General features: G+C 52.5%; 15 protein-coding genes across 15 annotated transcripts; 5 read left to right on the forward strand and 10 right to left on the reverse strand.

Annotated features, from left to right (window-relative positions):
* Positions 1-375: 375 nt before the first annotated feature.
* On the reverse strand, positions 376-1,583 carry N7468_003794 (alpha/beta hydrolase; the record flags this gene model as incomplete). Its single annotated transcript, XM_058473091.1, has 4 exons — positions 376-535; positions 598-771; positions 824-1,370; positions 1,430-1,583. The coding sequence occupies 4 exons, from the start codon at positions 1,581-1,583 to the stop codon at positions 376-378; spliced, it is 1,035 nt and encodes a 344-aa protein (XP_058332094.1).
* A 1,346-nt stretch (positions 1,584-2,929) lies between these two features.
* Positions 2,930-3,745, reverse strand: N7468_003795 (uncharacterized protein; the record flags this gene model as incomplete). Its single annotated transcript, XM_058473092.1, has 1 exon — positions 2,930-3,745. The coding sequence occupies one exon, from the start codon at positions 3,743-3,745 to the stop codon at positions 2,930-2,932; it is 816 nt and encodes a 271-aa protein (XP_058332095.1).
* Positions 3,746-3,783: 38 nt separating this feature from the next.
* Positions 3,784-4,924, reverse strand: N7468_003796 (PHD and RING finger domain protein; the record flags this gene model as incomplete). Its single annotated transcript, XM_058473093.1, has 2 exons — positions 3,784-4,556; positions 4,657-4,924. 2 exons carry the CDS (start codon positions 4,922-4,924, stop codon positions 3,784-3,786), a joined length of 1,041 nt encoding a protein of 346 aa, XP_058332096.1.
* Positions 4,925-5,897: 973 nt separating this feature from the next.
* On the reverse strand, positions 5,898-6,451 carry N7468_003797 (60S ribosomal protein eL43; the record flags this gene model as incomplete). The annotated part of the gene is made up of 4 exons (XM_058473094.1): positions 5,898-5,992; positions 6,059-6,192; positions 6,328-6,358; positions 6,433-6,451. The coding sequence occupies 4 exons, from the start codon at positions 6,449-6,451 to the stop codon at positions 5,898-5,900; spliced, it is 279 nt and encodes a 92-aa protein (XP_058332097.1).
* A 681-nt stretch (positions 6,452-7,132) lies between these two features.
* On the forward strand, positions 7,133-8,440 carry N7468_003798 (saccharopine dehydrogenase family protein; the record flags this gene model as incomplete). Its single annotated transcript, XM_058473095.1, has 2 exons — positions 7,133-7,470; positions 7,534-8,440. The coding sequence occupies 2 exons, from the start codon at positions 7,133-7,135 to the stop codon at positions 8,438-8,440; spliced, it is 1,245 nt and encodes a 414-aa protein (XP_058332098.1).
* Positions 8,441-8,704: 264 nt separating this feature from the next.
* Positions 8,705-10,132, reverse strand: N7468_003799 (alpha/beta fold hydrolase; the record flags this gene model as incomplete). Its single annotated transcript, XM_058473096.1, has 7 exons — positions 8,705-8,982; positions 9,034-9,085; positions 9,146-9,476; positions 9,543-9,652; positions 9,714-9,821; positions 9,893-9,945; positions 10,054-10,132. The coding sequence occupies 7 exons, from the start codon at positions 10,130-10,132 to the stop codon at positions 8,705-8,707; spliced, it is 1,011 nt and encodes a 336-aa protein (XP_058332099.1).
* A 443-nt stretch (positions 10,133-10,575) lies between these two features.
* On the reverse strand, positions 10,576-11,695 carry N7468_003800 (pinin family protein; the record flags this gene model as incomplete). The annotated part of the gene is made up of 4 exons (XM_058473097.1): positions 10,576-10,986; positions 11,041-11,109; positions 11,202-11,613; positions 11,685-11,695. 4 exons carry the CDS (start codon positions 11,693-11,695, stop codon positions 10,576-10,578), a joined length of 903 nt encoding a protein of 300 aa, XP_058332100.1.
* A 327-nt stretch (positions 11,696-12,022) lies between these two features.
* On the forward strand, positions 12,023-12,349 carry N7468_003801 (PHF5 family protein; the record flags this gene model as incomplete). The annotated part of the gene is made up of 1 exon (XM_058473098.1): positions 12,023-12,349. One exon carries the CDS (start codon positions 12,023-12,025, stop codon positions 12,347-12,349), a length of 327 nt encoding a protein of 108 aa, XP_058332101.1.
* A 52-nt stretch (positions 12,350-12,401) lies between these two features.
* N7468_003802 (uncharacterized protein) lies at positions 12,402-13,697 on the reverse strand (the record flags this gene model as incomplete). Its single annotated transcript, XM_058473099.1, is given in 5 exon segments — positions 12,402-12,518; positions 12,569-12,661; positions 12,679-12,819; positions 12,953-13,590; positions 13,679-13,697. 5 exon segments carry the CDS (start codon positions 13,695-13,697, stop codon positions 12,402-12,404), a joined length of 1,008 nt encoding a protein of 335 aa, XP_058332102.1.
* Positions 13,698-14,109: 412 nt separating this feature from the next.
* Positions 14,110-15,357, reverse strand: N7468_003803 (putative succinate:fumarate antiporter (Acr1); the record flags this gene model as incomplete). The annotated part of the gene is made up of 5 exons (XM_058473100.1): positions 14,110-14,723; positions 14,813-15,008; positions 15,073-15,122; positions 15,192-15,239; positions 15,294-15,357. The coding sequence occupies 5 exons, from the start codon at positions 15,355-15,357 to the stop codon at positions 14,110-14,112; spliced, it is 972 nt and encodes a 323-aa protein (XP_058332103.1).
* A 1,609-nt stretch (positions 15,358-16,966) lies between these two features.
* On the forward strand, positions 16,967-18,289 carry N7468_003804 (uncharacterized protein; the record flags this gene model as incomplete). The annotated part of the gene is made up of 3 exons (XM_058473101.1): positions 16,967-17,287; positions 17,335-17,723; positions 17,788-18,289. The coding sequence occupies 3 exons, from the start codon at positions 16,967-16,969 to the stop codon at positions 18,287-18,289; spliced, it is 1,212 nt and encodes a 403-aa protein (XP_058332104.1).
* Positions 18,290-19,593: 1,304 nt separating this feature from the next.
* N7468_003805 (arylsulfotransferase family protein) lies at positions 19,594-21,262 on the forward strand (the record flags this gene model as incomplete). Its single annotated transcript, XM_058473102.1, has 3 exons — positions 19,594-20,271; positions 20,325-20,414; positions 20,486-21,262. The coding sequence occupies 3 exons, from the start codon at positions 19,594-19,596 to the stop codon at positions 21,260-21,262; spliced, it is 1,545 nt and encodes a 514-aa protein (XP_058332105.1).
* A 133-nt stretch (positions 21,263-21,395) lies between these two features.
* N7468_003806 (SDR family oxidoreductase) lies at positions 21,396-22,456 on the reverse strand (the record flags this gene model as incomplete). Its single annotated transcript, XM_058473103.1, has 6 exons — positions 21,396-21,442; positions 21,492-21,586; positions 21,645-21,997; positions 22,084-22,239; positions 22,293-22,379; positions 22,427-22,456. 6 exons carry the CDS (start codon positions 22,454-22,456, stop codon positions 21,396-21,398), a joined length of 768 nt encoding a protein of 255 aa, XP_058332106.1.
* A 582-nt stretch (positions 22,457-23,038) lies between these two features.
* Positions 23,039-24,415, reverse strand: pex26 (the record flags this gene model as incomplete). The annotated part of the gene is made up of 3 exons (XM_058473104.1): positions 23,039-23,915; positions 23,978-24,030; positions 24,068-24,415. 3 exons carry the CDS (start codon positions 24,413-24,415, stop codon positions 23,039-23,041), a joined length of 1,278 nt encoding a protein of 425 aa, XP_058332107.1.
* Positions 24,416-24,795: 380 nt separating this feature from the next.
* Positions 24,796-26,728, forward strand: N7468_003808 (CAF1 family ribonuclease; the record flags this gene model as incomplete). Its single annotated transcript, XM_058473105.1, is given in 6 exon segments — positions 24,796-25,030; positions 25,093-25,185; positions 25,245-25,471; positions 25,559-26,173; positions 26,251-26,535; positions 26,555-26,728. The coding sequence occupies 6 exon segments, from the start codon at positions 24,796-24,798 to the stop codon at positions 26,726-26,728; spliced, it is 1,629 nt and encodes a 542-aa protein (XP_058332108.1).
* Positions 26,729-26,756: the final 28 nt, after the last annotated feature.

The following is a 26,756-nucleotide window of genomic DNA, read 5'->3' on the forward strand; positions in this document are numbered from 1 at the left end:
ATCGAATATCACTGGGTCTGCGTGCATAATGGGCTCGTGGTCATCCAACTCAAATAGACAATTGCATTGGTTCGGAGAGAACTTCTTTCGGAATATGGCACCATCTGCATCGATTTTCCATCGTAAAGCAAAGGTCCTTGATCAAGTCAACCCCTTCTTTTGAAGAAACTCTACAGGTTCGATAAGCAGCAACGTAAGGGCCTCGAGGGCTACTATACCGGCTACTATACCGCACTCGCTTTTGAATGGCCTAGAACTGGTATCAACCGATCGAGCTGCCTTGATTTCCTGCCCGTGGTGAGCTACAATATCGAACGCATTTCTTTTATGGAAGAGTAACTGAGAGTAGGCCTAACTATTCAAGTGTGCACTAGACTATTCTACCTTGATTTCGAATGGCCCAGCAGCCGGGTTGCTAAGAGCCCATGAAATCCCGTCACTCATGACTCTGTCCCATGCTTTGTTCGATTTCAGCTCTCCGACGATTCTGAATCCATGAGGAAGCCCAGGGAAGATATGGGTAGCCGTAGGGACTCTGCAAGGTTGTTAGCAATTACGTCTCGGAAATCCACAGCATACAAAAGAGGCGGAACTAACCCATTCTCACTAAGCAACTGTGAATAGAAAAGCGCTTCGTCTCTCAAAGGATCAGACCCTGCGATACCAAAAGTCGTAGGAGGAAGCTTTTTGACGTCCTCAGGGGGCGCATTCCCAGGGTTCATCCGGAAATCGTTCTCCCGCCCCTTCGCACCCCCCCTCGAGACCAAGTAACTCCATAAAGAAGTCAATCTTGGAGACCGGCAGAAGATATGCATTGGCACACTGCACTCTACTTGAGACCTCCGGGCTCCGAAGCTTCTCGACGCGCGGGGCATAGTAATGCGGGTGAACCAAGCAGGGAATAATGAGGACCTGTCCTCTGATCTTGGGCAAGGCGGCAATACGCTGGTTCTCACCTCGGACCTGTGTCAGGGTCAGCGCAGCGGCTAATTGGCCGCCAGCAGACACACCGCCGACAACGACCTGGTCAGCGAGGCCGCCAATGTCAGCGATATGGTCGTGGACCCAAATAAAGGCGTCTTCGACGTCGTCCCATGCTGTCGGGTACTTGTACTCAGGGGTGTGGCGGTAATTGACATTGACGACGACGATGGGATGGTTCTTTTCGACGTTGCCTTTGATGAGTTGTGCGCAGGCCGCGTCCTCAGTGCCGATGGTTCCCATGAGGAAACCTCCGCCGTGGAAGTAGATGAACACAGGGAGAGGCTGGGTCTCGGGCACTCCTACAGGGCGATAGGTGCGGATCTCGAGAGACGCTCCATCCCGGGAAGGGAAGGTATAGTCTTTGGTTTGGATATGTGCGCCGAGGCCTAGGTTACGAACATCAGCTTAAACCTATAGAACTCCTATACTATCATTCCTTGCTCACCTTCGCTTATAGCCCGTGCTGAAGCTTCTTCACGGACTTTGTTAACCACTGCTCTCTGCTGCTCCGCGGTAAGATCTGATGGGAGAGAAGATAATGTCGGCTCCAGGGCCACCCACTCAGGGCTGGGGATACCGTATTGAGAGAAATCAGCCATTGCGTGAAGTAAAATAAAGTCAAGTGGTATGTGGGAAGTACTCCATCCCACCCGAGGCCTCGGCACCCTTTATATACCCCGCCTTGCGTGCTAACATTGCGAGGTTCCGTCAAGAAATCCGATGAGGCTCACAATCGGAACTGTGCCGTAGGCTGCAATGGAGAGTGGGCCTACCTCAACCACGTGCAAGATCGCGGAGTGGGCGAACTATTCGCATTATCGCGCAAGAGAGTTCGGGGACCCTAAACGGATTAGTTGAGATTGGATTCACACTTGGTGAATCTGAGCGTGTACGTAGGAGACTCGGTATCATCAAATGACCGCCGTCCATTTTATCCATCCGAAATCCGTCCTTTAAAGTTGGGGCCCCACACAGGGAACCTCGGCTGGGGTTTATATTTCTGAACTGTCGGCTCTTGCAGGTCGGTTTCTGAAAAGGGCAATAAACCCGAACTCCGATTGGGGCGTCTACACAAAATACTTAAGAGTACGTAGTGATTGTCCAGTGGCAGACTTCCGGAACCAGCAGACCAACCAGGATGAATCGCCCTAGTCTGAGCCACGTTCTGTCACTGGGATGAACCAAGGCAGATAGTCAGTACAAATGGAATATACCTAGAAAGAAAAATATTAGCATTGGTACCAGTGCCGGTGAAGATAAGAGTCTCTTACTTGGAACCATGTGTCAATGGGAGCCAATTGATGATGGAGCGGAATAGCAACGGCGCTTGTATGCAAGACACTAAGACAACAGAGAGAAAAAAGAAAAGGACGATATACAGCAACTTAACTCTCCTCCACACAGTCTTCTATTCTAGCTTCCTATTCTTCGGACAGTACCTCCCCCGTACGATGGCGGTGACAAGCGGCCAACTCGAGTGACGGTGACACCATGAAGATATCGATTGTGGCGAGAACTCGAGAGGTCATGCTTTAATTCGGAGTCTTGGTTGGGGACTCAACGTATACTAGTACAAGTTTGATGAGGGACGGTAGCTTTCCACAGGCTTTGGACGTCTATACTATACATCAGAGTAGTTGTAAAATCTGTGGAGATTATGGCCGAAGACCAGCTCTATCGACACCAGCGACAGACCATCTGGCAGAAGGAACATGTGTATATCACAAGGAAACTCTCAAGAATCAGTAAATAGCAAAATAAGCACAAGCCTAAGCCCAGATGCGTACCGACCGAGGGGGTGAGCAGAGAAGATAAGTCCCAAGGAAAAATCGCTAAAACACTCCTACCCAACAGAAACGCCAATGGTACATTGCCTCGTGAAAGTGATTCCAGATCATCCGCTGAATAAACGCCGTTATCAAATGCCGAACTCATGTCGTTTATATCATTGTACATCGCCATCGCTATCAGAGGTCACCATAGGATGTTTGTCTTTATTCCCAGACAGGCTGTCAATGGTCTTCTGAACCTCAAGTTTGGCAGCTTGTCCGATCTCTGCGCCAGATGCCTCATCAAGAGAATCGGCGTTCCCAACGCGTTCGTATAACTGACGAGATATAGTGCGGTTAATATCGGTGAACTGATCCTTCGTAAGAGTATGGCTGCGATAATGCGGTTTTAGGGCTGCGCCGACCATCTTCTGGATGGTGGACTTGACGGCGAGGGAGGGACCGGGGCGGCTGGGAGAACTCTCCGGTGAGCGTGAGTGGGCCATCTCGAGAGCCCGACGGGTGATGCGGGAGCGGGGGCGTATTGTTGGGCGATGTAGTATTGTATGCTCATTTTCAGGAGAAGTCTTTGGTGCTGGCGAACCAGTGGGTGTGCCAGAAAATGATACTTCCGGGGAGAAGGGCGGGGAGGACTCCACTGGGGAAGAAAGCTGTATAGGAGAGATCGGTCGACTGCGAGAGAAAGGAGGTGGGGTGGTGGATGAGAGCCGAGGAGAGGAATGGTTGGACGAAGCGGGTGAGATAGATGGAGATGAGGGCCCGGGTGTGAGATGATCGGTGGGCGCGTTGGATGTGGATGCAGATGGGCCATGTGACGCACCGTGTGTCGGGGTCGAGGCTTCTTCAACCTCTTTCAGAAGAGATGACAGAAAGCTTGGTTCGGCCATGTTGTCTTCCTCATGCGGGCGTCGCGCTGTGGTTGCTGCGGCCGCAGCTCCTGCGCGAGAAGATTCTCCATTTTGTTGGGCCATAGCGGCGAGTTCTTGAGGTCGCCTTGTACGGGGGCGCTTCAACTTCCGTTCGGGTTCGGTGGGTTCGGGGATGGGGAAAGGGTAGGCTCTTTCCGTTTTCTAGCAGCATTCGGATTGTTCTCGATCTCTCGAGCGCGTTCAAAGGCGTTCCAGGCCCGCATTTCTTCCAGAGATTCAGGCTCTGGTGAAGGTTCTCTGGGAATTCGGGGCCTTGATGGCCGAGCGGGTTCAATATCAAAAAGAGAGGCGGTATCACGAAAGCGATTATTACCCCCCTGGCGTTCCGCGACCTCGAACCGACGCTGCCATGCTCTAAATTCCCGTTGGTTGGCTTCTTCGCGACGACGTTGTTGCATAATGCGTTGCGCAGTTCGGTCATCGTCAAAAGGAAAGTCCAGATCGATATTGAGATGATCCCAAACGGACTGCCATACACGAGCCCAGTGGAGTGAATTAATTTGATTGTGGCTCTGCAGTCGTCGCTGCTGAGCCCGCGTGCGACGAGGCCTCCTCTCAGCTGTCCGAGGAGTTCGAGCTGTGCCTCGAGGAGTCGTCCCAAGCGCCCGCTGGGTTTCGCATTGTGAGCAATACCATGAACCCGAGGGAATCTCCTCCAGGCCAACGCAATATTGATGCGATGGAGCATCGCATCCATCGCACAGAAGCAGCACGTCCTCATTATCAGCCTCTCCGCAAATTGTACATGGCTGGAAGTCAACGAGGTCTTCCTCAGCATATTCGATGATCATGCCAGGGTCAACCTCGGCGACCTGAACCCGGTCTTGAACGGCATAAGAAGAAGTTACAGGCCCTGTGGTGAGAAGACAGTTAGTCAGACCCAATGAATGAAGGTATATAATATCAAATAGAGGAGGTATCAAAACCTCCCCCCGGAACAAGGGAGACGTTACCTCCAGGTCGGTCGCTGAGCTCGACCATATTGAAACTGCGACGACATATCGGGCAGCTATTTGCTCGCTCCACCCATGGCTTTAAACAGTTATCGTGCAAGATATGCCCACATGGTAGCAGCTGGGCGATCTGACCCTGATCCTCCTCATCGCAGGCCTCAGCCTTGACCGTTGCAGCATCTTGGTGATCGGGTCTTGGCAGAGGCTCGGCGGGATCACTGGCGCTTTCGCCAAGGTCTCCTAAACAGACAATGCAGGTGTCGGACATGGACAGGTATAGAGCCAGGGGACCTTGGACGGATAGGCGGCATGAAGAGCGGCTCGAAGGGCGTGTACTGCGTATATGCGGAAGAGAAGGTGTGGGGAGGCGAGAACCGGGCCCTTTTGAAGGTGGGCCGGATTTCCAGTCTAACGCAAAACAGAGCGGGAACGTGACGGAGGCGAATCATCCGCACTTGCGAATGAGCACCGGCGGAAAACCGAACCCTTGAGAAAATGTAATGCTGCCTCCAGCAGATTGTAACCTGGAGAATCTCCGGAGGAGATCTTAAACTTACATAGATTAATGGGGGCGCGTGCGGTCGCCCTTGCAGTTGTATCGTCCACAGACCTACCTGGTATTTCGGGTATTCGTATCAAGCTTGGCACTGAGGTAAATCTACAATGTTGGAAGCCTGCCGTCAAGGTACTCCGTACGTCAGGCGTAGTCGGAGTCATGCGACTGGCTAACAAGAGACACTAGAATTGGCCGTCACTCGAGTCTGCACGAAAGCGGAACCCCCAGTTTTCAACTCTTGCCAGCGTTGCTCGAGTGCCCCTAGACGGATAAGTTGGCCTGCAGAAGTAAGCCCAGGAAAGTTCCAGACGATGTAAGAAAGGGTGCGATCGTAGATGAAAAGAGTCACGTTCCACAATTCATGTTCCACAATTCTACGATTACTAGCATGGAAAAAGTCGTCGGAAAGCATGCAAGTGCAAAACGCGGGCTCACTTTATCGGGCAGAGCCCCTCATCCATCGGTTCAACCAATGACTCAATTCACGAGGACCCGGGCAGACTGCGAAGTACCGCGGACGGAGGGTTCGATGAAGCCGACCACTGATATCGACCTGGAAGTTACGGAGGAATTCGCAAGGCGAAAGTGTGTAGTCATCAAAATCTTTTCAAGATTTTCATTTTTCATTTTTTGGTATTCAGACGTGACCGTAGAAGAGAAAGGAAACCACATTTATCCCAGATTTTTAAACCTCAGCAATCTCACGGAGACGACGGATGGTCGAGCGAGTAGCGGCGGCGGCGGGGGTGGAGACGGTGTAAGCACCGCCGGCAACGGTCTCTGAGAATATTGTTAGCCATCGCAGGTTACGGCCGGGGCTTTGACAGGATTAGAGTGTTGACGTACTTCCGCAGCCCTTGCAGTCCCAGATGCCAACGGCCTGGCGGCGGACGGTGTTCTTGCCGCAGAAGGTGCAGATGTAGCGGGCGTGCTGCGACACTTCCATCTTCTTCACCTGCTTACGCAGGGAGGCACCGTATCTGGAAATAAGAGTCAATAATCGCAGTCTTTGTGGGGTGTTCTGTCGCTAGTCTCGGTCGAATTTCATGGCAAGCGTTCGCAAGCGTTCGAGAGCGAGGGCGAAGTCGAGATCGTGGATAGGGCGATGAGCATACCTGGTACCGTATTTACCGGTGATACCGACCTCTAAGGAAACGTTAGTGAGACTGAAAAATAAAGGTGATAACTTGCTTCATTGCAAGGAGTGTATAGAGACATACTCTTGGTGCGCTTGGTCATCTTGTCTTCAGTGCGGCTGTAGTTGAAGATGGAACGGAGAAGGTCGAAAAGCGACTTCGGGAAAGACCTGGTTGTGGGTGGACTCGCTTAGGGTTGGTGGGCTTGGCGAGACATGTGGTCACGTGCTAGGAAATCCAAATGTGCGGGAGAAGGAATGTGTGCCAGTTCCTGAAGGTGTCTATAGTGGGGCTTTGATGCCACGGTATCGAGGTGTCACTATGTGAAAGTCACATGACATCATAGCATACGCGTATTGTGTACAACAGCTGAGATAGGCACATGCATATTGGCCAGATCTCTTGTATGACGCCGAAGAGACCATTTGGGCAAGAGGTGAGATCTTTTCTATTTCGAGTCCAAACCCTTCGCGTTGGCTCATATGCTCCATATCCTCGGGCCCCGCAGTAGAACGTCAGGAATTACTGCGTAACAGATCGAAATAGCTTCGGCCTTACTATCTCCCCGGCCCCACAATTCGTCTTTCTCTGTTGATTGATATGGAATCGGGGGAAATGATTTGGCCGGTTCTGTAGCTTCATTTCGCGAAATCCCAGTTTTGTTCTACTGAGTTGCCCAATTTCTTACTCATCATGACCGTTCGTGACTTGTCACACTGTGCCGAGGCTCAATCACTTCCAGGTTAAACGTCAGCTCCTTTCCTTCGCAAACCATCACAAAAAAATGGCATCTACACGGCAATACGATCTGGTCGTTCTTGGCCCAACCGGATACACAGGTCGGTTCTGTGCTGAGCATATCGTGAAGAATCTTCCTACCGATCTGAAGTGGGCTATTGCTGGGCGTTCACCTCACAAGATCGAGCCTATCGCAAAGGATCTCAAGGCCTTGAATCCTGATCGCTTGGCCCCCGATGTCTTGGCCGTTTCGCTGGACCCTACCGAGCTGGCTGAGCTTGCGCAAAAGACCAGGCTGATCATTAATTGCATTGGGCCGTATATCCTCTACGGAACTCCCGTCGTGGAAGCGTGCGCCAAAAATGGAACCCACTACGTTGACGTGTGAGTAGGATTCGTAAACCTCAATGTGCCTTCTTTATGTTTCTCTAATAAAATCCACTCCAGCACTGGCGAGACACCATGGATCCGATTAATGGTTGAAAAGTACCATGAAACCGCCAAAGCAAACGGCTCGATCATCATCCCCTCCCTCGGTTTCGAGAGTGTTCCAGCAGACATGCTTGCCTGGTCCCTTGTGAAACGGGTTCGCGAAGATCTGTCCAGTCAGACCCGCTCGATCGAATCCTGCATCAAGAAGATCAAATCGGCCGGTGCGAGCGGCGGCACTCTGAACTCCATTTTCAGTAATTTCGAAGCACTTCCCGTCTCCCAGCTCTTCAAGGGCTTCCAGCCCTTCTCCCTCGCTGTATCTACCCCACCTAAGGATGTTCCCGGTGAATCAATCCTCGAGAAGCTCCTGGGCGTGCGATACGTTCGCGATCTTGGCACCCTGACTACCTCACCGAACGGCATGGCGGACATGGCCATTGTCCACCGCAGCAGCAGCCTGATGTCCGAGCTGTATGGCAAGCGATTCTACTTCCGTCAGCTCTTGTATGTGAGGAGCTATTTCCTGGGTGTTCTCTTCCATGTCGGGTTCAATCTCTTCATGGCGTCTTTGCTGATTCCTCCCGTGCGCTGGCTCCTTCGACGTGTTGTATATGCTCCAGGCGCTGGCCCTAGCTTGGAGAGTACTCGGAATGATTATGCAGAGCTGAACGCAGTTGCGACAGCTGACCAGAATACGCCCAACCCCAAGCGTGTCTTTGGCAAATGGTACTTCCAGGGCAGTCAATACGTGCTCACTGGGTTGCTTGTTGCTGAGGCTGCTATGGTTATCTTGAACGAGGAGGATAAAGTCAGAAAAGTTTCCCGAGGTGGCATTGTCACATCCGCCACCCTGGGGCAGGCCTATGTCGATCGTCTGGACAAGGTCGGCGTTCATATTGAAACCAAGGTTCTTGAGGATTAAAGGGTCTTATGTGTTGTTCCGGGCTTTCTGCTCTATTTTGGGCGCACAATCTATGGTTCTTATCAATGCAGTAATTTAATTTGGCTTACACATAAATTATGAACCTTCTCCATTCCAGAGTTTATCAGACCCAATAGCTCCATGGATACAACGAACTTACAGCGAATTCTTGCTGCAATATCAATTCGTAATGTTTAGTGCTTAGCTCCAAATTCTGAAGCTTGACATCCATGTCTGCCGCGCATGTCAATCTCGCTCCGTGAATCACAGCTTAACCGAAGGCTTTGCTTGCAATGCAACATTCTGCAGCCAATTTTTGAGAATTGCATTGACCTCCGCAGGCTTCCCCCAGAGTGCCCAGTGCGCGGTGTCAACCCGCTCAATGGCCAAATTGGGAAGAGTCTTGCTCATCGACTTCCCAAGATGCGGGGGAAGGGCGCCGTCCCTGAGGGCCTGGATGAACAGGACGGGAATCTCGATCTTGCGACCGAGAATTGCGAGTTCATCATCATGATTAACCTTGCGAGTGCGATACCAGTTCACTGATGGCCCAATTAGTTGTGTGTGATCCCGAATGTGGTAAAAAAACATACAAGGCCCATGCATTCCGTGTCTCGCGAATTCCGTGGCGTAGTATTCCGTTTCCTAGTGAGATCAGTATACTCTGAATGCCTAGGCTGGTCATCGGATTGACCATAAACATACCGCCTCGCTCAGCAGTCTCGACGGAAGCAGCCGAGGAAGTTTGTCGAACAGAACCCCCTTGGTGACATCGAAGCCGAACTCTCTCTCCGGCGTGCATCCGCCATACAACGACAGCAAAAATTGCTTGATCTCGGACTTCGTTTTGATTACTTTCTCCACCTCTCCACTGGCGAATTGCACCTGATACATGAAATTCGGGGCACTCTTCTGCACGATTTCCTCAAGCGGGATGAAGCCCTCCTTTGGCGGGGCATAAGGCACGCAGACCGTGAAGAGGTGAGTGACTAGATCCGGGTGCCAAAGCGCAACGCGGTAGGCGAAAGCGGCGCCCCTGGGAGGACTGTTAGTAATTTCCTCTGGGCTTGGAGGAAATGTAACTTCCTTGGGGCGGGCTTACCAGTCATGACCTCCGAGAATGATCTTGGACGCGCCTAGTTGGGCGGCGAGTTCTTTGATATCATTTGCTCCCCTCTTGTGGGAGTATTCGGTATAGTCATCCGGAGCATCCTAGTTGGTACGAGGAGTTATGCGCTGTGAGCCGGGTATATTCGTCTGCTGGAGAACATACAGTGCGGCCATAGCCTAGGCAGTCTGGGGCAACGACTCGGAGACCCATATTCAAGAATAGGGGGATCTGATAGCGCCAGCCAAAAGAAATATCAGGAAATCCATGAAGCTGGTCATAATTAGAGTCAATTCTTGGTGCCTTTCAACGCAAGGCCCTGATACAGGAGTTCTGTAACTTACCAAGAAAATGGTGGCTCGGTATGTGCCAGATTCTGGTTGGCTTAGAAGATAGCCTGCACATCAAGACATTGTCAGTCTTATCCAGACTAGGCGCTCTAGCACAGCAGATCAAGCTCTAATCCTCTCGCATTGCTGCTTCGCGAGGCGTTCATCAGACCCACCATAGTTGCGGCCATTGACTGTAGCACTTTTGTGCTGGATGCGGGGGTCACCCTCGACACGAATCTTGTCTACGGACATGACTGGGATTCTCTGAGGGGGGAAGGGGGTGGGGGATGGTTCCGCGGCAGGAGGTCAACGGTCGGTCAGAGTTCAGTCGACCACTATCTTCCGTTCTGGAGTAACGTTTAAGTGGGCGCAGTCTGGCAAAGCTAGACAGACCGGGGGCCTGTCGTTCAGACCACTATATATCCGATCCAAAGGGACCTTCAGGCTTCACGTCGAATAACAACCACCTAAAACGTGACAATTGGGTGGCTGCCTCTATGAGAAATGAAATGATAGAAACTTAAATGTGATAAGAAATTGTGAAATCAGTCAAGGCAGGTACATTGCCTCCCAATGGTCCATAAGAATTTAAGTATTTGGTTACGCTATCCGAGGCGCCCCTCACACCTTGTACCTCGGTAGTCAGTGCGGTCGCATAGTCAGTCCGACGACAACTTGAAGCAGCATGACAGGCTTTAGTAGATCACAGTGTCCTCAGTGTCCTCCACAACTTCACCCCCATCGTCATCCCGATGATTCGCGTCGGTCTCGTGGGTTGAGACGTCTTCGACAGCAGGCGCAGGTGCGTGGGCGGCAGGGTTTCCGCTTGTCTCAACCGTTCCTGGGCTACGCACTCGCTCAGCTTCTGGCCTCACCTTATGGCTATCCTCATGTATGACCTGCTGCTGCATTGAAGACTCCTGCTGTTCCTGCTGCTCCTCCGGCTTGGATGTAGACAATGGCTCGAGTTTCTCGTAAGCAAAAGCCTCCGGTGGGTATCGGCGTTCGAATTCAGCAACTTCACCAGCAATCTTGGACTCCGTTTCTTCAATCTGGTCCCGAATGATATCCGCATCGCCCCGTCGAAGTTGCCACGGTTTGTAGTACTAGAACCAGAGTTAGCGGGCGATCATAAGCCACGGTCGAAGCAGAGCACTCACCAGGACAGGCTCCGTGCGCGTTTTTAGAAAGTTCGCAGATGCGCGCATATGCGCATGTCGGGTTTGCATCTGTATGATATGAGCATCCAGCATCCGGCATCCAGAAGATGAGAGGTCTTGAACATACAGCCTCCTTTTTCGTAGAATGGGGTTTCCTTCACTCGGATAGTCGCACGGCGTTCTTGACGCTTCTTTTTTAACCCATCGTATACCTCGTCTTGGTTCTTCAACTTATCTTGCTGTCTCTTTTCGATGTCCTCGCGACGTTTCTGTGCTGCAGAGTTGGAGCTCTGGGAAAGGGTCCCAAGCAACGCGCCGAACAGCCGTCTGCCACGCTTGCGATCCTCTTCGCGGTTCCCGTCGCGGCGAGTTTGCCCTGCTGGCTTGTCTGATTGCCCTGCAGATGGTGAAGAGGGGCGTCGACGGTGGGATTGCGGAGAGGTATCGCCTTGGCCGCTGAGCCGACGCCGCTTCACATCATGGTCCGAGGTCGAAGACTGGCGACGTTTGTGATGTTCTGGCGATTGGCGTATCGACTCCTGTTCAGGCACAGCGACTGCCGAAGCAAGGTTCCTGGAAGTAACTCAAGTCAGTCGCAATTCTATGCGTGAATCTGGATGTGTCGGGGTGGTAGATTGCCTTACCCTTCTGACATGGTGAGAGGGTCACCAAGACCCAGGGATGGTGGTGCTAAACGGAAGGAAAGCGCGCAGGAGCAAAAGTTGGTTAAATAGCGCCGCAAGCACCGCAATGCATTTTCACAGCGACTACCTCAGGCCATGACAAGCCTGAGATTATCAGCTCGTTATCGGCTCGTTGCACGTTACTTGGTCCGTGCACGGACCCCGACTAATAACTTCTCCCAGCTTCTTTTCGTTCCAGCTTCTTCTTCCACGCCACACCTCCTCGCTCTCCGCTGGACAATTTGAACCGAACGTTCAATCTCTGACTCCCTCTACTACATTTTTTACCACCTTCCATCATGTCTCGCCATCACCCCGATCTCGTCATGTGCCGTAAGCAGACAGGCATCTCCATCGGCCGTCTCTGCGACAAGTGCGACGGTAAATGCCCCGTGTGCGACTCTTACGTGCGCCCCACGACCTTGGTTCGGATCTGCGATGAATGTTCCTTCGGTAACTACCAGAACAAATGTGTGGTCTGCGGTGGCGAGGGAATCAGCGACGCGTTCTACTGCTTTGAATGCACGCGCCTAGAGAAGGACCGAGACGGATGTCCGAAGATTATAAATCTGGGAAGTTCGCGGACAGACTTATTCTACCAAAAGAAAAGTTTTCGAAATCAATAATCTACCGATGGCTGTTTACATCTTCTGATCGCTACGAGGCGCGCGCTTTGATTTATCGGCCAGGACGCTTCGGGCGGGCAAATCCTCGAGCAGCGGCATGATTCTGCGACGGGCTCACTTCTTCCTGCAACCGTTCGCCTGTGATTTCGTCTGGCGAGGAAGCCTCGATCTATGATTCTGTTAGCATAACCTGCGTCTCTCTGCAAACTGAGCCCATACCTTTTTCTCGATTTTCAGCCCTTCGTTCTCGGCAATCGTGATCGCCGTCCTCGCGAGCTGGCGTGCACCATGCGCTCTTTGATCGAAGACCCGCTGGGACAGGTATACACAAACACAACAACTTCTGTGCCGGGGTAGTGGTAGTATGAATACCGGGGCGACTTCTCGGAGATGTGGCTAGCGACCGAGCCAGGATCCACATCCGCCTTAGCTTCGACAAGCTGCACCGTCTCCGTGCGAACATCTACCGTCTACATTAGAGAGCCAAGTTAGCACCGAATCAAACCGTCTTACTCCATTCCCCACGTCCCCTCGTAAGCCGCTCCCCCTCCCGCGTACAGGAAGATAGAACAACTCCAGAAAGAGCAAAATATTGTGACGTACCAGCTGTACAAGCCCACCGCTCTGAAGCTCCTTCAGTGCAGCCTTCGCCTGCTCGTCAACAGGCATAGCAACGCCGGAGCCAGACCCAGAACCAGGCCCAAATGTGCCCCCAATGCCGATATCCCGGTGTCGGGTACTATTCCGAGCCTCGGCCTCAGCCTTCCTCACAGCCTCGAGCTCTCGCTCCTTATCATCCATCAGATCCTCCCGCCGAAACCCGCCCGTTGTCTCGCCATCTCGCTCGCGCCAGGCCTCACGGCCCAGAATCTCCTCTTCCTCCGTAGCAAAGACGGAAGAGGCGAACTTCTCCGTGCCGAGTTCGCGGGTCAGCGTCTGGCGGGTGGAGGCGAAGAGCATCTTCGGGCGAACGGGGGCATTGGAAGGGATGTACGTGAGGGCGACGAGGGCAGAGGAGGAGGGCCGGGGGCGGCGGAGCAGGAGGTAGATTGGGGTCTTGGGCTGCAGGACGGAAGAGAGAGACGGCAGGGCGGAGAAGAAGTCTTCCGGGCTGGACGAGGAGCCCGGGAAGGGGATTGCGTCGAGCGGAGTCAGCCTCTCGGAGGTGATTGTTACGGGCAGGCAGAAGCTCGTGTTGTCGGAGCTGAAGCGGGCGAAGGCATCTTGCAGCTCCGCGGAGACTGGGGAAGTGGGCGGTTAGTTGGGGGATGGGTCAATGGGTAGATTGGATGGATCAGATAGGTCTTCTCTGATACGTCATTGGCGTACCTGAGATTCCCGACTGCATGATGCCGGGGGGGGGGAGGGGGGTTTGTTCTGCCTCTTGAGTCTCGTGGTTGGAGAGATCCCAAGGGTTGTTTATGGAGAGGGGGGAAGCGGTGAACGGCGGGGGGAGCATTGCGCCACTGCGGGTGCCAGGTTTAATAACGGCGTAGGTTACTTGCTATCTTACAGAGCTCCTTTTACGCAGAAATCAATTGATCATGACAAAACGGGGTTACACAAATGTGTCTCATTTCAAAAATTTATCAGATGAAACGCGAAAATATGTACAAGACTGCCTGGGACAGCGGAAGTGTATCAGAACAAATGACCACGGAGGGCGCAACGCCGATCATGCTCGGTACGGTATCAAACTTTCCAACAGAGCCAATTCCCCAAAGCACAACTAAGTTCCAAGTCTCCTTTTTTCCCCCCTCCTACTCTTCAAACTGGCCACCCACAAAAGCCCAGTTTGAGGCCTCGAGCTTGCCCTTGACGAACTCGTAGACCGTGAAGGTAACCGCCTGGCCCGGAGCGACACGCATCACACGGGGGGTGATACCCTTGTAGAAAGCACGAGCACCCTCTTCCTTGAACATGTCCTTCGCGATCGCCATGATACGAGAAATAGCCGACTGGCCGGGCTCGGCACGGGTTCTTTGGAGGCGGGTCTTGATGGTGTCAATGGGGGCGTTGGAGAAGGGACCAACAGCACCGGAGATGAGGCCGATAACCGTGGTCTGGTAGGAGGGCAGCTGGGAGTTGCTGTATTCTGGCTGCCAGCGCTGGAGAGCCGCCTTGAGCTCGGTATACGCGGTGAAGTTGGCGGCTTGGTTGGTGCCCTGTCGCAGAGCTGTCAAGGAGACACCGCGGTACAGGGCGCTGAAACCCTCTTCCTTGATCACGGTGAATAGAGCGTGGGGGGCGCTACGGTACTTAGGAGCATCGAGGGGGTCGGCAAGACTGTGATGTTGTGCCTGCAGACGAATCTTGATGACTTCCATCGGGTTGACGACAGCGACGGCTTCAGTCACACCAGCAGCGAGACCAGCTAAAGGAGTAAATGTAAGCATGCGAGCATTGGAAAAGCCCGGTAGGCTATGCAACGGTGAATCCCCAAAAAAAAAGCCGTATACTTACCCAGGAAAGTAGCTTTGCTGCTAACAGAGCCATCTTCGTTGGCTAGCATCTCCTTGTATGCCTCATACGATGTGAATCGAATGGCCATCTTCGGAATGATACCTCCCAGAACAGCTCCCAAGCCCTTGTATAGGCCGAGGGCAGTCTCCTTGCGCGCAATGTCAACGCCGGTGGCAATGAAGCCGCGAGGCTTGACCTGGAGCAAACTATTAGCTATACCATTGGGGGTGAGACCTCGGGGCTGTGATTGTATGACTTACACCAGGTGCGCGGGCTCTCCTTGAGAGTTGCATGCGGACCTTGACAGTGTCTGCCGTTGTCGTTAGCGTTCGCCATACTTTTCCAGACGGATGGTAGTAATTTCCATGAGGTCACATACCCAAAGGATGACAGACGAGAGCTTCCATCATACCAGCACCACCGCCCGCTGCATGGTCAAGTCAGCATCAATCTCAAGTGTAGCGGTGCAGGGTGTAGCTACCAATCAAGTTGACTGCGGGCGAGGCTTTCTTCTTGCCATTGACCTGTACAGATTTGGCCGACATGATTGGAATGGGCAGGAATATAGTATATCTCGCGGGCTATTCACGTTCGGAGTTCCCAGAATCAGACCAGAAGAATTACAAAAGCTTAAGGTCGGCTGAAGAATTTCAGGCCGAGGTATTAAGGTTGGTCCGAATCTCGGGGTGACGCAGCGAAAGGCGGAGGAGGTCGGAAGTATACGATTCCGGGGTCGCGAAAAGCAGTAGTACTTATTCCCCGAACCACTGGAGTGATTATGGACGGAGTCGAGGAGGTTAAATACTGCTGCGCCCGCCTTTTTCTTTTCTCAAACGGCAAGTCGTCAGGAGAGCGATTGGTCGAGTGGCAAAGACGGGGAACTGAACTGCTACCTATTTGCGGAAAGGTGGAGGAAGCTCTGGACGAACGGAAGTTGCTTCACAATGCAACCCAGCACCAAAGGGGGGGAAAAGAGTCAGAAAAAAAGTACAGGAAGAACCCCCGAGGCGCATCGCCACGTTTATAAAACAAGAATACAAAATGAGTCGTCATTCCGACCCAAATCGCTCCAAACTTCATCCCGAGGCCCTTCGGAAACAAGGGCGGCTGACCTATTCCCCACCAGCTTAAGCGGCTACCAGGATCCCCCAGATCTTCATGACCTTTAGGTTCACATGCACCAGTCAAAGCTAGGTGTCACTGTCGTCATTGTGCCAAATGGACCCCAGCCTATGACAGAACATTTGCTATGGCATTGCGAGATACTCTGATCACGGCCCATCTCCAGTCTGAATTGACAGCAGATGAGGGGAGCTTCCCCCGATCTTCATTCGACGTAGCCCTCGCAAAGTAAGAGTTCCCGCCTTCCGCCTTCAAACGCGGAGAATCTGCCCGGGAGAATTCGGACACCCGCAAGCTCCCTTCAACCGAGGTTCATTTGCCGCAACTTCCCAAGCTCGGTTTGATTTGTCGAAGCTCTGAGTCAGCCGTACCTGGTAGTTAGTTACAGAGGCCTTGGGGTCTGGGCCGCTTTTGCCTGTGGTCGTGGTGCCTATCTATAGAATAAACAATTGCAGCCTCTACAGAAGAAGTTTTGTCGGTGGGATAGTGTACTCATACGGGCCAACCATTAGGGTGCTTCTGTGGTACGAATATAATATCGACACTCCCAGCTTCAAGTCACCGCAACAGGGTATCTACTGCTTCGTCACAAGGGACGTTGTCGCTCGATCTCAAGAGAGAATCAATTTAGACATGTGCGAGTTCACATGCGCCCGTGTCATTCTCCGTAGTCGGCTACCCGATTTCGGCCCACGAGCCCGTGCTGGACCGGGGAAAATGCGAAGGCTTATCAGATCATCTGGGAGAGATAACGTTGGATCCCCCTCTCAGGTCCGTAAGGAAGAAGAGAACACCGCTATGAATCCGGGGTCGATAAGATGAAGGCGCAGAAGCAATCAGGCTCAAGGATTCACCGCAACGAAGTCCGCGACCATCGGACCAGCCCCGATCGCACTATCGCGTCAAAAGTCCTAGCTTAGACTCATTTCAATCGCCATATATTATCAGTGCCAGGACCGATTCGCAAGAAGCACACCAAGGTGGGGAGGAACTGACTATGAGTTATTTCACCGAGGTCGTAAACCCCACATTATGACCGAAACGCCTCCTTCGCCCGAATCGGCTCCCTCTGCGCAGTGGCAGAGAATCACCAAAAAAGTGCTGCGACTCATTCTGCACCAATGGCTCCTCATCGGAATCGGTGTCGCATGCGTGCTGGCCTACTTCTTCCCCAACGTGGCCAAACACGGGGGCGTGATCCGCTCAGAGTATAGTGTTTTGTACGGCGTGATCGCCATCATCTTCCTCATCTCGGGGCTGAGCATTGAGCGCCGGAAACTGTTCCTGCAGCTTCTGAACTGGCGGCTGCATCTTACAGTGCAAGTGACGTCGTTTCTGTTCATTCCTGCCTTGGTGTTGGCTGTTGTCTATGCCGTTCTGGCGGGGGATAAGGGGGGCAGATCGATCGCGCCGTGTTAGCGGGTTACATCTTCACGGCATGTATCCCGACGACGATTGCGTCGAATGTGGTCATGACCCGATCGGCCGGAGGGGATGATGCGGCGGCGCTGGTGGAAGTCTTGATTGCGAATATTTTTGCGCCCTTTGTCACTGCTGCTTGGACGGTGACATTGATCCCCAGAACGCCGGAGTTCGATAGTTGGCGGTATGGCGGTGGGAACCTCGGGAGCATGTACAAGAATGTCTTTCAGCAGCTGGGATTGAGTGTCCTGCTGCCGCTTTTTGTTGGGCAGCTAGTGCGATGGACGTGGCCGAACCAGACGGCGAAAGTGTTGGCGAAGACGAAGCTGCCGAAATTGGGCAGTGTGTGCATGCTGCTTCTAGTGTGGTGAGTTGGAGTCTCGCGTACGAGCGGTTCCTTACCCCGGATTCGTTTCTAATTTTCCGCGCAGGACAACGTTCTCTTCATGCTTTGCAACAGGTGCATTGCAGACCCTTTCCGCGCCGAGTATCATATTTGTTGTGCTGTTCAACCTTGCTCTCTACATCTTCCTCACTGGAGTCTGCTTCATAGTTTCTAGGCCTCCAAAGATCTTAATCTCCCATCCTTGGGTCGAGCTTGTTTTCACACCTTTGCCGCCAAAAGAGACCATCGCGGCCTGTTTTTGTGGGCCTGCAAAGAGTACAGCCTTGGGGATCCCCCTTCTCTACGCCATGTGGGCCCCGCTTGATCTGTTCGTCAAGGCGAAGACCTCCGTTCCGGTCTTATTATACACCACCGAGCAAATTTGCGTCGCTCACTTCTTTGTTCAAATATTCCGCAAATGGAGTGCTTGGATAGAGAAGCGAGAAGGAGTCCAGACTGCCCGGGGAGACGAGGCTGCGCCTGGCCCCGAGATGTCGGAGCCTCCCGCAGGTGGACCTCTGGATATTGAACGGACGAGGAATACATAATTTACGACAGATGCATGAAGAACTGTACGCAGTAATCATTTTGAATCATTCAATGGAGATCTTTGCCCTTTCGGGAACTTTATGTTCCTTCACCTCTTCCGTCGCAGACGGTCGAGACGGAAGATATCGCCTCTTGAAATAGCGCCACTGGACAGCGTATCTCCTATGTCGTGTAGGCGTATTTTCCCAGTTTGCAGTGGGAGTGAAACGCGCTAAAAGCCCAGGCCTACGGAGTCCGGCTGCAAGAACGTGGGGACGAGCCCTGAGCAAAGCTCCGAATTGGTGGCCCGATCCTTGCCTTGCACAGGGCTCGCTGATAAAAAAGAAGTTCCAGAACAGGTGGATACCAATTGGGGCATAATAGTTGCAGATCTTTGGTATCTTGATTAGTGGTAAGCGTTTGGGCCACACTTGGTAAAGATCGGGAGTTCTCCCCTCCACTATTGTCCGTCCGATAATTAGCCAGGACTCACGATAGCCATCGAGCGCCATGATCCAATCGGCTCCTGAATCTGCCTTGTACGCGGATGTCATGGGGAAACAGAGAGATTGGGATCGGCCGTCTATTCTTCCAATGACTTGTTGGTGGGGGGCTCGGCTTTCCACCGCAACCCTATCTGACGCCGTTCGAGGTCGCATCAGCCCCTGAGCCGATCCTATTTATCTGAACGCCTCCATCAACGAAGATTTCCATCAGACAACCACATCCAATCATTGGGTACCAGCAAGTTCGCAAGTGCAAAATATGGAGTGTATACTCCGTACAGCTGATCTCCAAGCGAAAGCGCCCCAACGAACCACGGCATTCCGCTGACACTTTGACACTTTTTCAGGTTTTGTTCCTGAAAATCCGCATGGTGGGGCTTGTTACTATTCGCGGCCACAGAATCCATCCCCCTGTAGCCTACCACTTTTAGGAGTGTCGATCTTCTTCCTAGATCTTGTAGCGGATGTCGCCCGGCTCGTATATCGAGATGTTTCTGGGCCAAACAGGGCGCCCACCGGAGTGCCGACTGTCTTAGCGTTATGTTTCTAGCCCCATGCTATCCTGGTGTCCACCCTGTATCTGGCAAAAGATAGGCCTTACGGCTGAGCACAAGGCTGTATTCGAGAGCATCCATATATGGGCAAATGGTCCCCCTTCCGGGGGGCTTTGTGAATTCTCTTCAACGTCGTTCTTTTTTGAATTTTCAGATCACACTCTTTTAAGCTTAAATATTCGTCATTCATTCTAAATAATTGCAATCGGGCTCGCCCCACAACCACGCTCTTTATTATCAGTCCTTCGTTCTATAAGAAAAACAATGCGAGGTGCTCTGCTCCCCGCTCTGGGGGCTCTGTCTCTGGCTGCCGGCGCTGCGGCCGGCGCTGCGGCCGTTGACTGGCCTACCTACAGCTACAAGACCGGACCATGGGAGCCTCCTCAACTGGTCGTCAACAAGACTGACGGCTATGTTGAGAATGAGTTGATTTTCATTCCTGTCCGAGTCGAGAACACTGCCGGCACTGCGCCCACCATCTACGATACTGACGGCGAGCTCATCTACCAGGGCCCCATGGAAACCACCATGGACATGAAGCCAGCAACCTTGTTCGGCAAGCCTGTGCTCCTTTTTTGGTCTGGACAAGTTTCCGACGCCGGTGGTTACGGCTACGGAAGCGTTCACATCCTGGACGACACCTACAACGAGATCTACACTGTCACTTTGACCGGCGACTTCAACTCCTATGACACCCAGGAGAAGGACTCCTACATCGATGTCCACGAGCACCACATTACCAGCCGTAACACAATCATTGTTAGCGCCATCAACGTGACCCAGTACGATCTCAGCGTCGCCGGCGGTCCATCCGACGGCTGGATAATCGTCAACCAGTTCTACGAAATTGATATTCCCACCAACAAGGTGCTCTACAAGTGGGATGCTCTTGAGCACGTCGACGACATTCCCTCGAAAACTCCTATTACCCCCCTCCCCGCGGTAACTCTCGCACTAGTGCCTGGGACTGCTACCACATGAACTCGGTCCAAGAGACCCTGGATGGCTACTTGGTCTCCCTGCGTTTCTACTGGGGTGCCTACTACCTGGAGCACGACACCGGTGCCGTCCGCTGGTTCTTCAACGTGAGTGCTCATAAAACTTGTCCTCCAGTAATCAGAAAAGAGCCAAGGACTAACATGGATCGGAACACCAGGGCACTGGCGGTGGTGACTTTGCCGGCAATGATAACTCCTTCTCTTGGCAACACGACTTCCGCATCTACAACGAGACCGAAGACAGCGCCGTTCTCAGTCTCTTCAACAACGGCAACGGCCAGCAGAAGCATGAGTCCGTGACCACCGGCATGCTCTACGAGCTTGACATCGCCAACAAGCAGGCCACCATGCTGCAAAACCTGACTGACCCTGCCAACCCCCTGAACACCCAGACCCAGGGCTCTGTCCAGATGCTGGGCGCGGCCTCCCAGTCCACCAACGTGTTCATGGGCTACGGCTCCAATGCCTTCGTCAAAGAGTTCAGCGGTGACGGCGACGTCGTTCTGTCCGGCCAGTTCGCGCCGCTCGGCCAAGGCCAGTCCTACCGCGCTTTCAAGTCCGCGTGGAGCGCTATTCCCCTGTGGAACCCTGTTGCTGTCACCGAGGTCTCCGGCAGCAACACCACCGTGTACATGAGCTGGAACGGTGCGACCGAGTACGATACGTGGGCTATCTACTCCGCTCCCTCCGCTAGCTCGAACAAAACTACTCTTCTAACCACCACCCCCGGGTTGGTTTCGAAACTTCTTTCGATATTACTTCTTACAACGCCTCTTATATCCAGGTTGCTGCTCGCCAGGGCAAGAAAAACATGCGGACGTCTGATATTATTCAGGTTTGATCTATGCCCTGCTTGGACACATGAAAACAGGTCTAGCACTAGCCTTGGCCTGGTCTGTCTATACCTTTTTTCGCGCTATAGCACGTTTCATTGAGGTTCTTTGTAAATTTGTATGAGCCATAAATCTGAATTTAATCTGCTATCCTGTAATGACCTGATCTATGAACAAGGAATCTTTCGAGTGATGAAGAGAGGTACATATGTCGCTGCTCGACCCATGACTCCTATTAACGCTTATTCCACTCACGATCGAAAACATTGAGAGATCGTTGCGCTGGACATGTCAGCTATTACCCCGAACCAGCGTTAACCTATGAACATACCCGATGGAACCACATCTAGTGCCTTGATAGACACATTCGCAGGCTGGTTGAGCATATACAGCGCTGCGTCGGCAATATCCTTCGCAACAAGCGGTCTAGAAGACACGGAGTCAGTTCCAACCCCACACACAGGAAATGGTACCGGAGACATACTCATAACCCTCAATAAAGGAATCATAAAGCTCCTTATCGTGGCCCACCCGCTGGGAATGGAAATTCGTCGCCACAACCCCGGGTCTCAGCGCAAGGACCTTGATATTAGTCCCAACCAGTTCATTGCGCAGAGAATTAGTAAAGGCCTCCTGCGCGGCCTTGTTGGAGTGGTACACAGCCTCGCCTGGGAAAGGCGGTACTTCCAATCCCGTGACGGAAGTGACGTTCAGAATCGTTCCGGCCTTTCGCTCCATCATGCCGTGGTTGAGTACGGAGTAGGTGACATACATGAGGCCGTTGACGTTAGTTGAGACCATGGTTTGGATGTCGGCGATCTTGAGGTGGGGAAGAGGCTTGGTGCGCCGAGTGCGAGGCCTGCCTGTATCATTCATGTACGTTCAGCCTCTAGAGCAAGGCGTCATGGCTGGTAGGGGCATACGTTGTTGATGAGGATGTCTATATTCCCGGGCTCTTGCACTGAGGACTCGATTGCGGCGTCAACTTGTTCGAAGTTGCCCACATCCACAGCTCGGTACTTAATTATTAAGTTTGGATGCTGGGTTTGCAAGTTGTTGGTTAGGGTGGCGAGTTTGTCCTTGGTTTGACATCAGCCTCTGGCCGTCAAGATCGACATAAGACTATTTATACTTCAGATCGAGAAATCAGGGTGAGATTGGCACCGGCTTGGGCAAGTTGTCTTGCGATTGATTCGCCGATTCCCATTGATGCTCCGGTCTGTTGGCGTTAGGAGGAGCTGTGGGAACATGGTGCGAGTCACTTACCAGGAGCGCATGCTGACCGCGAAGAGACATGTTTGCGATGACGCTGAAGCCGATTGAAAGCCTCTAAATGCAAATGAAATGTTTTCTGGATTCGTGTGAGCTTCAATCCTTGAGGGTTTTGAATTGAGGTTGATTATCAAGCAAGGGTCCGCTCCGACGTCATTATATACTGCCCCGCTGTTGTTTCGGGCATTTCCTCCATTCTCATCTCTTTCGGAAATCCAAGTCAATGTAGTCTACACATTATTAGCTTCTCTCTTCTTCCTCAGTCTGGTGCTTCCTTCAGATAACTTGGCCAGGGAGCAGCTTTCGTATCAGGGACCCCGGGTATCCTTTTATCGGTATATGTGAACAACATGGAATCAGAGAGCCCACGACAGGCAACAAAGTGTACAAGCAAGCATTTCATTGCCATGGCGGATCCAAAACTGACGTGTATCTTAGAATACAAGAAGGGAACTATATCACACTTCATAGGAATTTATATGCAGCGTCCATCAGATCAAGTAGCCGACGTGGGATATCCAGACCGAGAAAAACAAGGAAATGAAAAAGAAAATTCACACTTTGAGTCATGCAACATTGAAGAAAAAGAAACCAAAAGCCAGTATCTCAGATATAGCTCACCTTCACCCCCATGCCGACAGTACCCTTGACTTTGTCCCATGCCGAGCCTGTAATCCGGCGGACTCTGTCACGTACACCCTGCCGGCTCATTGCCATCAGGAAGGCCAGCAGGAAAAGTAGCGTCCGTACTATTGACATGGGGTTCCCAGAAATACTCCGGAGGATATGAGTGAACAGATTGCGAAGCGCCGTAGCAACAGCCTTCGTCTGGCTGCGCGCCTCAGGCTTGAGCTGCTTCTTAGGGTTCTTGGAGCCAGATGCAGAGACAGTATTCCGCGAGGTTGGCTTTCCATTAGCTGGCTTCTCTGTAGATCGAGATCCCTTGCCCTTGGCTCCACCACGCGAACTGCCCTTTTCAACCCCGTAATCGACTTCGCTAGTCTTTCTTCGGTGGCCGTTGGGTTTCTGTGACGGAGAAGCGTTGCTCGCCTCCTCCTCGGCTTTCCGCTCGTCTTCGCGTTGCCGCTCGAGCTCCGCGTCTTTCTGACGCTGGAGCTCTGCAGCACGCAGCTCTCCTTGCTCCTTCTCCTCCTTAAGCCCTTCGAGCGTTTGGATGAACAGCTCTTTCCGCTCCTCGTCCAGGACCTCGCTCATATTAATGAATTCCTGTGCATACTCCCATTCCTCGTTTCGGGGAAGAACGTGAAGAGTAAACAGTTCGATGATACGAACACGAGCTTCCAGGTCTTTCGGGGTGTCAGCACCGCTGGTTGCGGATATTCGTTGTTCCTCGAACCCATTTGCTGCGTCTTGGAGTCGGTCTGCGAGGTCCAAATTAGGCTGGCCGTATGACGAAAGGTATGTTTCTAAACGTCGCTGATTCAGGGCTTGTGACGGCGAATGAGTCAGGATCAATGTAGCTCTGTCAATTTTCAACCCATTGTTAGCTTAACGCGACCGACAAATCCGTGCAGAGTCACTAACAGGTTGTTGACCACCTCTGGGTTAACCGAGCCTTCTCGGCCTCGGTAACCAATCTGCACCACCGTCTCCCAAATGCCCCCCCTCACGGACCTGCGTAGCAATTGCCTTCCACTCCTTCTGGCCAAATTGTTTCGCGCCTTCCTCCGCGCCTAGGTCTACAATCGCGCTCAGCAGCGTGATGTACAGGTTCCACACTTTGATTCTCCAAGTCGCGGGGGCGGTGGCGATGGGTGCGGCAGCCGAAGAATGATCCCCGTTGGTGTGTTGGTCATCCTGGGTTGCTGGGACAGTAATTATAGGCTGAAGCGAAGCCAGTGACTCTACGAGTCGTCGGGTGAGGAACAGCTGTGAAGCTTTCTTGTAGGTTTTGGAGCAGAGCTTCGCGGTAGAGGTAGAGGGAGAAGAGAGCTGAGTGTGGGACGATGTTCCGTCAGACATTGCGAATCGAAAGCATGAGATGAAGGATCTCAATGCAGGTGGAAAAGAGGGGAAGAAGAGAAATGCTCGTGGAGTGACGGGCGACGGTAACGGGGCTAGAGGCGGCGACGTCGATCGTCGACTTCCCTCGGCTCATCCAAGTCCGGGGTTGGTCACGGGACCACGATCTATAAAAAACGAAGCTTGTGATGCTTCGCTACGACATGCATATTCAATGATGCAGACCAGTGAATGTGCAAAAAGGAGAGACAGAAAGATGCGTGCACTGCTTTTCTTTTTGAGTTGATGGTGCAACTCCTTTTCTTATTCTATTTCCCTTCCCCAGATATTCTGCTGTCTTCGCAGCTTATCGCTTCTTCCTCCGCCCAGGACTGCCCAATATGGATCTTTCGTCGAAAAATTTCTCACTGTACTTGCCATGGATCCTGGCTGAGCTTTCATTGAGCTGCTTTGTCTCGATTGACTTGGAGTTCTCGGGGATTCCCCTGGCTCAGCCGGGTCAAGCCCGCAAAGACTGCCCACTGACCGAACGGTACGCCGAGTATAAGGCTGCCGCGGAGAAGTACCAGATCCTCCAGCTTGGCTTGACAATATGCCATGAGGAGCCAAATACAGGTATTTTTGTGTCACACGAATCTAACTTTCATAAGGAATGATCAACAAAGCTGACCACACAGGTATCTACGTTCTCAAGCCCTACAACATCAATGTGTCTCCCATGATTCGACAGGAGCTGGGGATCAACCGAGACTGGACCTTGATGAGTTGTTGTAAGTTGAGACGTCTTCTCTGAGGCTTGCGAGTGCTCAATCTTAGTAACTGGATACAGCCATGGAGTTCCTCATGGGGCACAACTTCAATATGCAGGAAGTGTGCCAGGCCGGCGTGCGTTACTTGTCCCGAGAAGAGGGAGCCGATGCTATACAAGTCGCCGCCAACAAATTTGATCCCGAGAAAGCGGCCGAGGCTGTTACTGGCAAAGACTTGGACCAGAAGCATCAACTTTTCCTAATCCAAGTACGCCATGCGATCAACACTTGGCTGGCTAATAAAACGGTGGGAGTTGTCCCGCCCTCTTTGAGATTCTAGGCTTTATAGAGCTGACTATGAGCAAAGAAACCCTCTTGCCAACAAAACCTCCAGGAATTCCTCAATATCCCAGGGCGAGGAAGAGACCGTCGCCCTGCCTTCCCATCCTCGTTGAGTAACCTGCAAAGATACCTGGTCCGCCAGCTGGTCGCCGCCGAGTACCCCGATCTTAAGGCTCGAAACAAGCAGGACTTTGTTCAGATAGAGTTCAAGGACGAGGCGACCAATCCCGACGAGACACTCATGGATGGAAGAGAGGCGGCTCTTCGCAACCGCATTCGCGAGCATGTGGGATGTCGGTGGCTCGTAGAAGCCCTGGCCGGTGCGGACTTATCTGGCCTGAAGGCTGGGGACTTTGCTTCGCTCCTAACCAGGGTCACTGAACCAAGGTTCACACTAGATGAGATTGCATCCCGCGTGAAGAGTCGCGTGAAAGAGAACCGCGCCATTCTGGTTGGCCACAACTGCTTCATGGACTTGGTGTTCTTGTACCGCTGCTTCGTTGGACCTTTGCCTGATACTTTGGAGAAATTCCAGGCCCTGATCCACGATGTGTTCCCGTTTGTGATGGACACCAAGTATCTGGCTACTCACGATGGCAATCTGGATAATACCAACTCATCCCTTGAAGGGATTAGCAGCACGCTCGCGAAGATCCCTGCTCCCCCTGTCTGTAAGATTTACAGCCAAGTTTCAGGCCTGACAAGCACTAACCTTTCCTAGATATTGCCGCCACACACTCGAAGTACCTCTTTCACAAATGTGCGCATGAGGCAGGATATGACAGCATGCTCGCTGCAGTTGCCTTCATCAAGCTGGCCACACAACTGCAACAAGGACACATGCCCAAGCCGCCCCGCACCAGTTTTTGGAAGGGCCGGCATGGGGCAGGCGACCTGGATCTCAAATCAACCACGGGGATTCCAGAGGCTACGGACTTGCTGATGACTATTCCTGAGCGCGATACTGACCCTACCTTCGAGGACTTCTCGGGAGATCTGATGGGCTTTTCTGATGAGAGCACTGGGAGTGTTCCTGACCGATCCAAAGCCATCTGCCCCTCGCCCTACTCTCGCCGAAACCCGGTCGATCGAGGTGGCAGCTATGGTGAAGGAAGGCCGTTTGCTTCCTCGTCTTGGGAGTGAGTTCTGGACGAAGTATGGGAATAAGCTGCGGGCATTTGGAACCATTGAGCAGACATTTGTCCTCGGCAGCATGTCCTAGACAGCGACCAAGCGCAAGAAGCATGGCA

This window comes from Penicillium chermesinum (assembly GCF_028974085.1).
Source record: "Penicillium chermesinum strain IBT 19713 chromosome Unknown utg000003l:1.0-5111272.0:1.0-5115320.0, whole genome shotgun sequence".
NCBI lineage: Eukaryota > Fungi > Ascomycota > Eurotiomycetes > Eurotiales > Aspergillaceae > Penicillium > Penicillium chermesinum.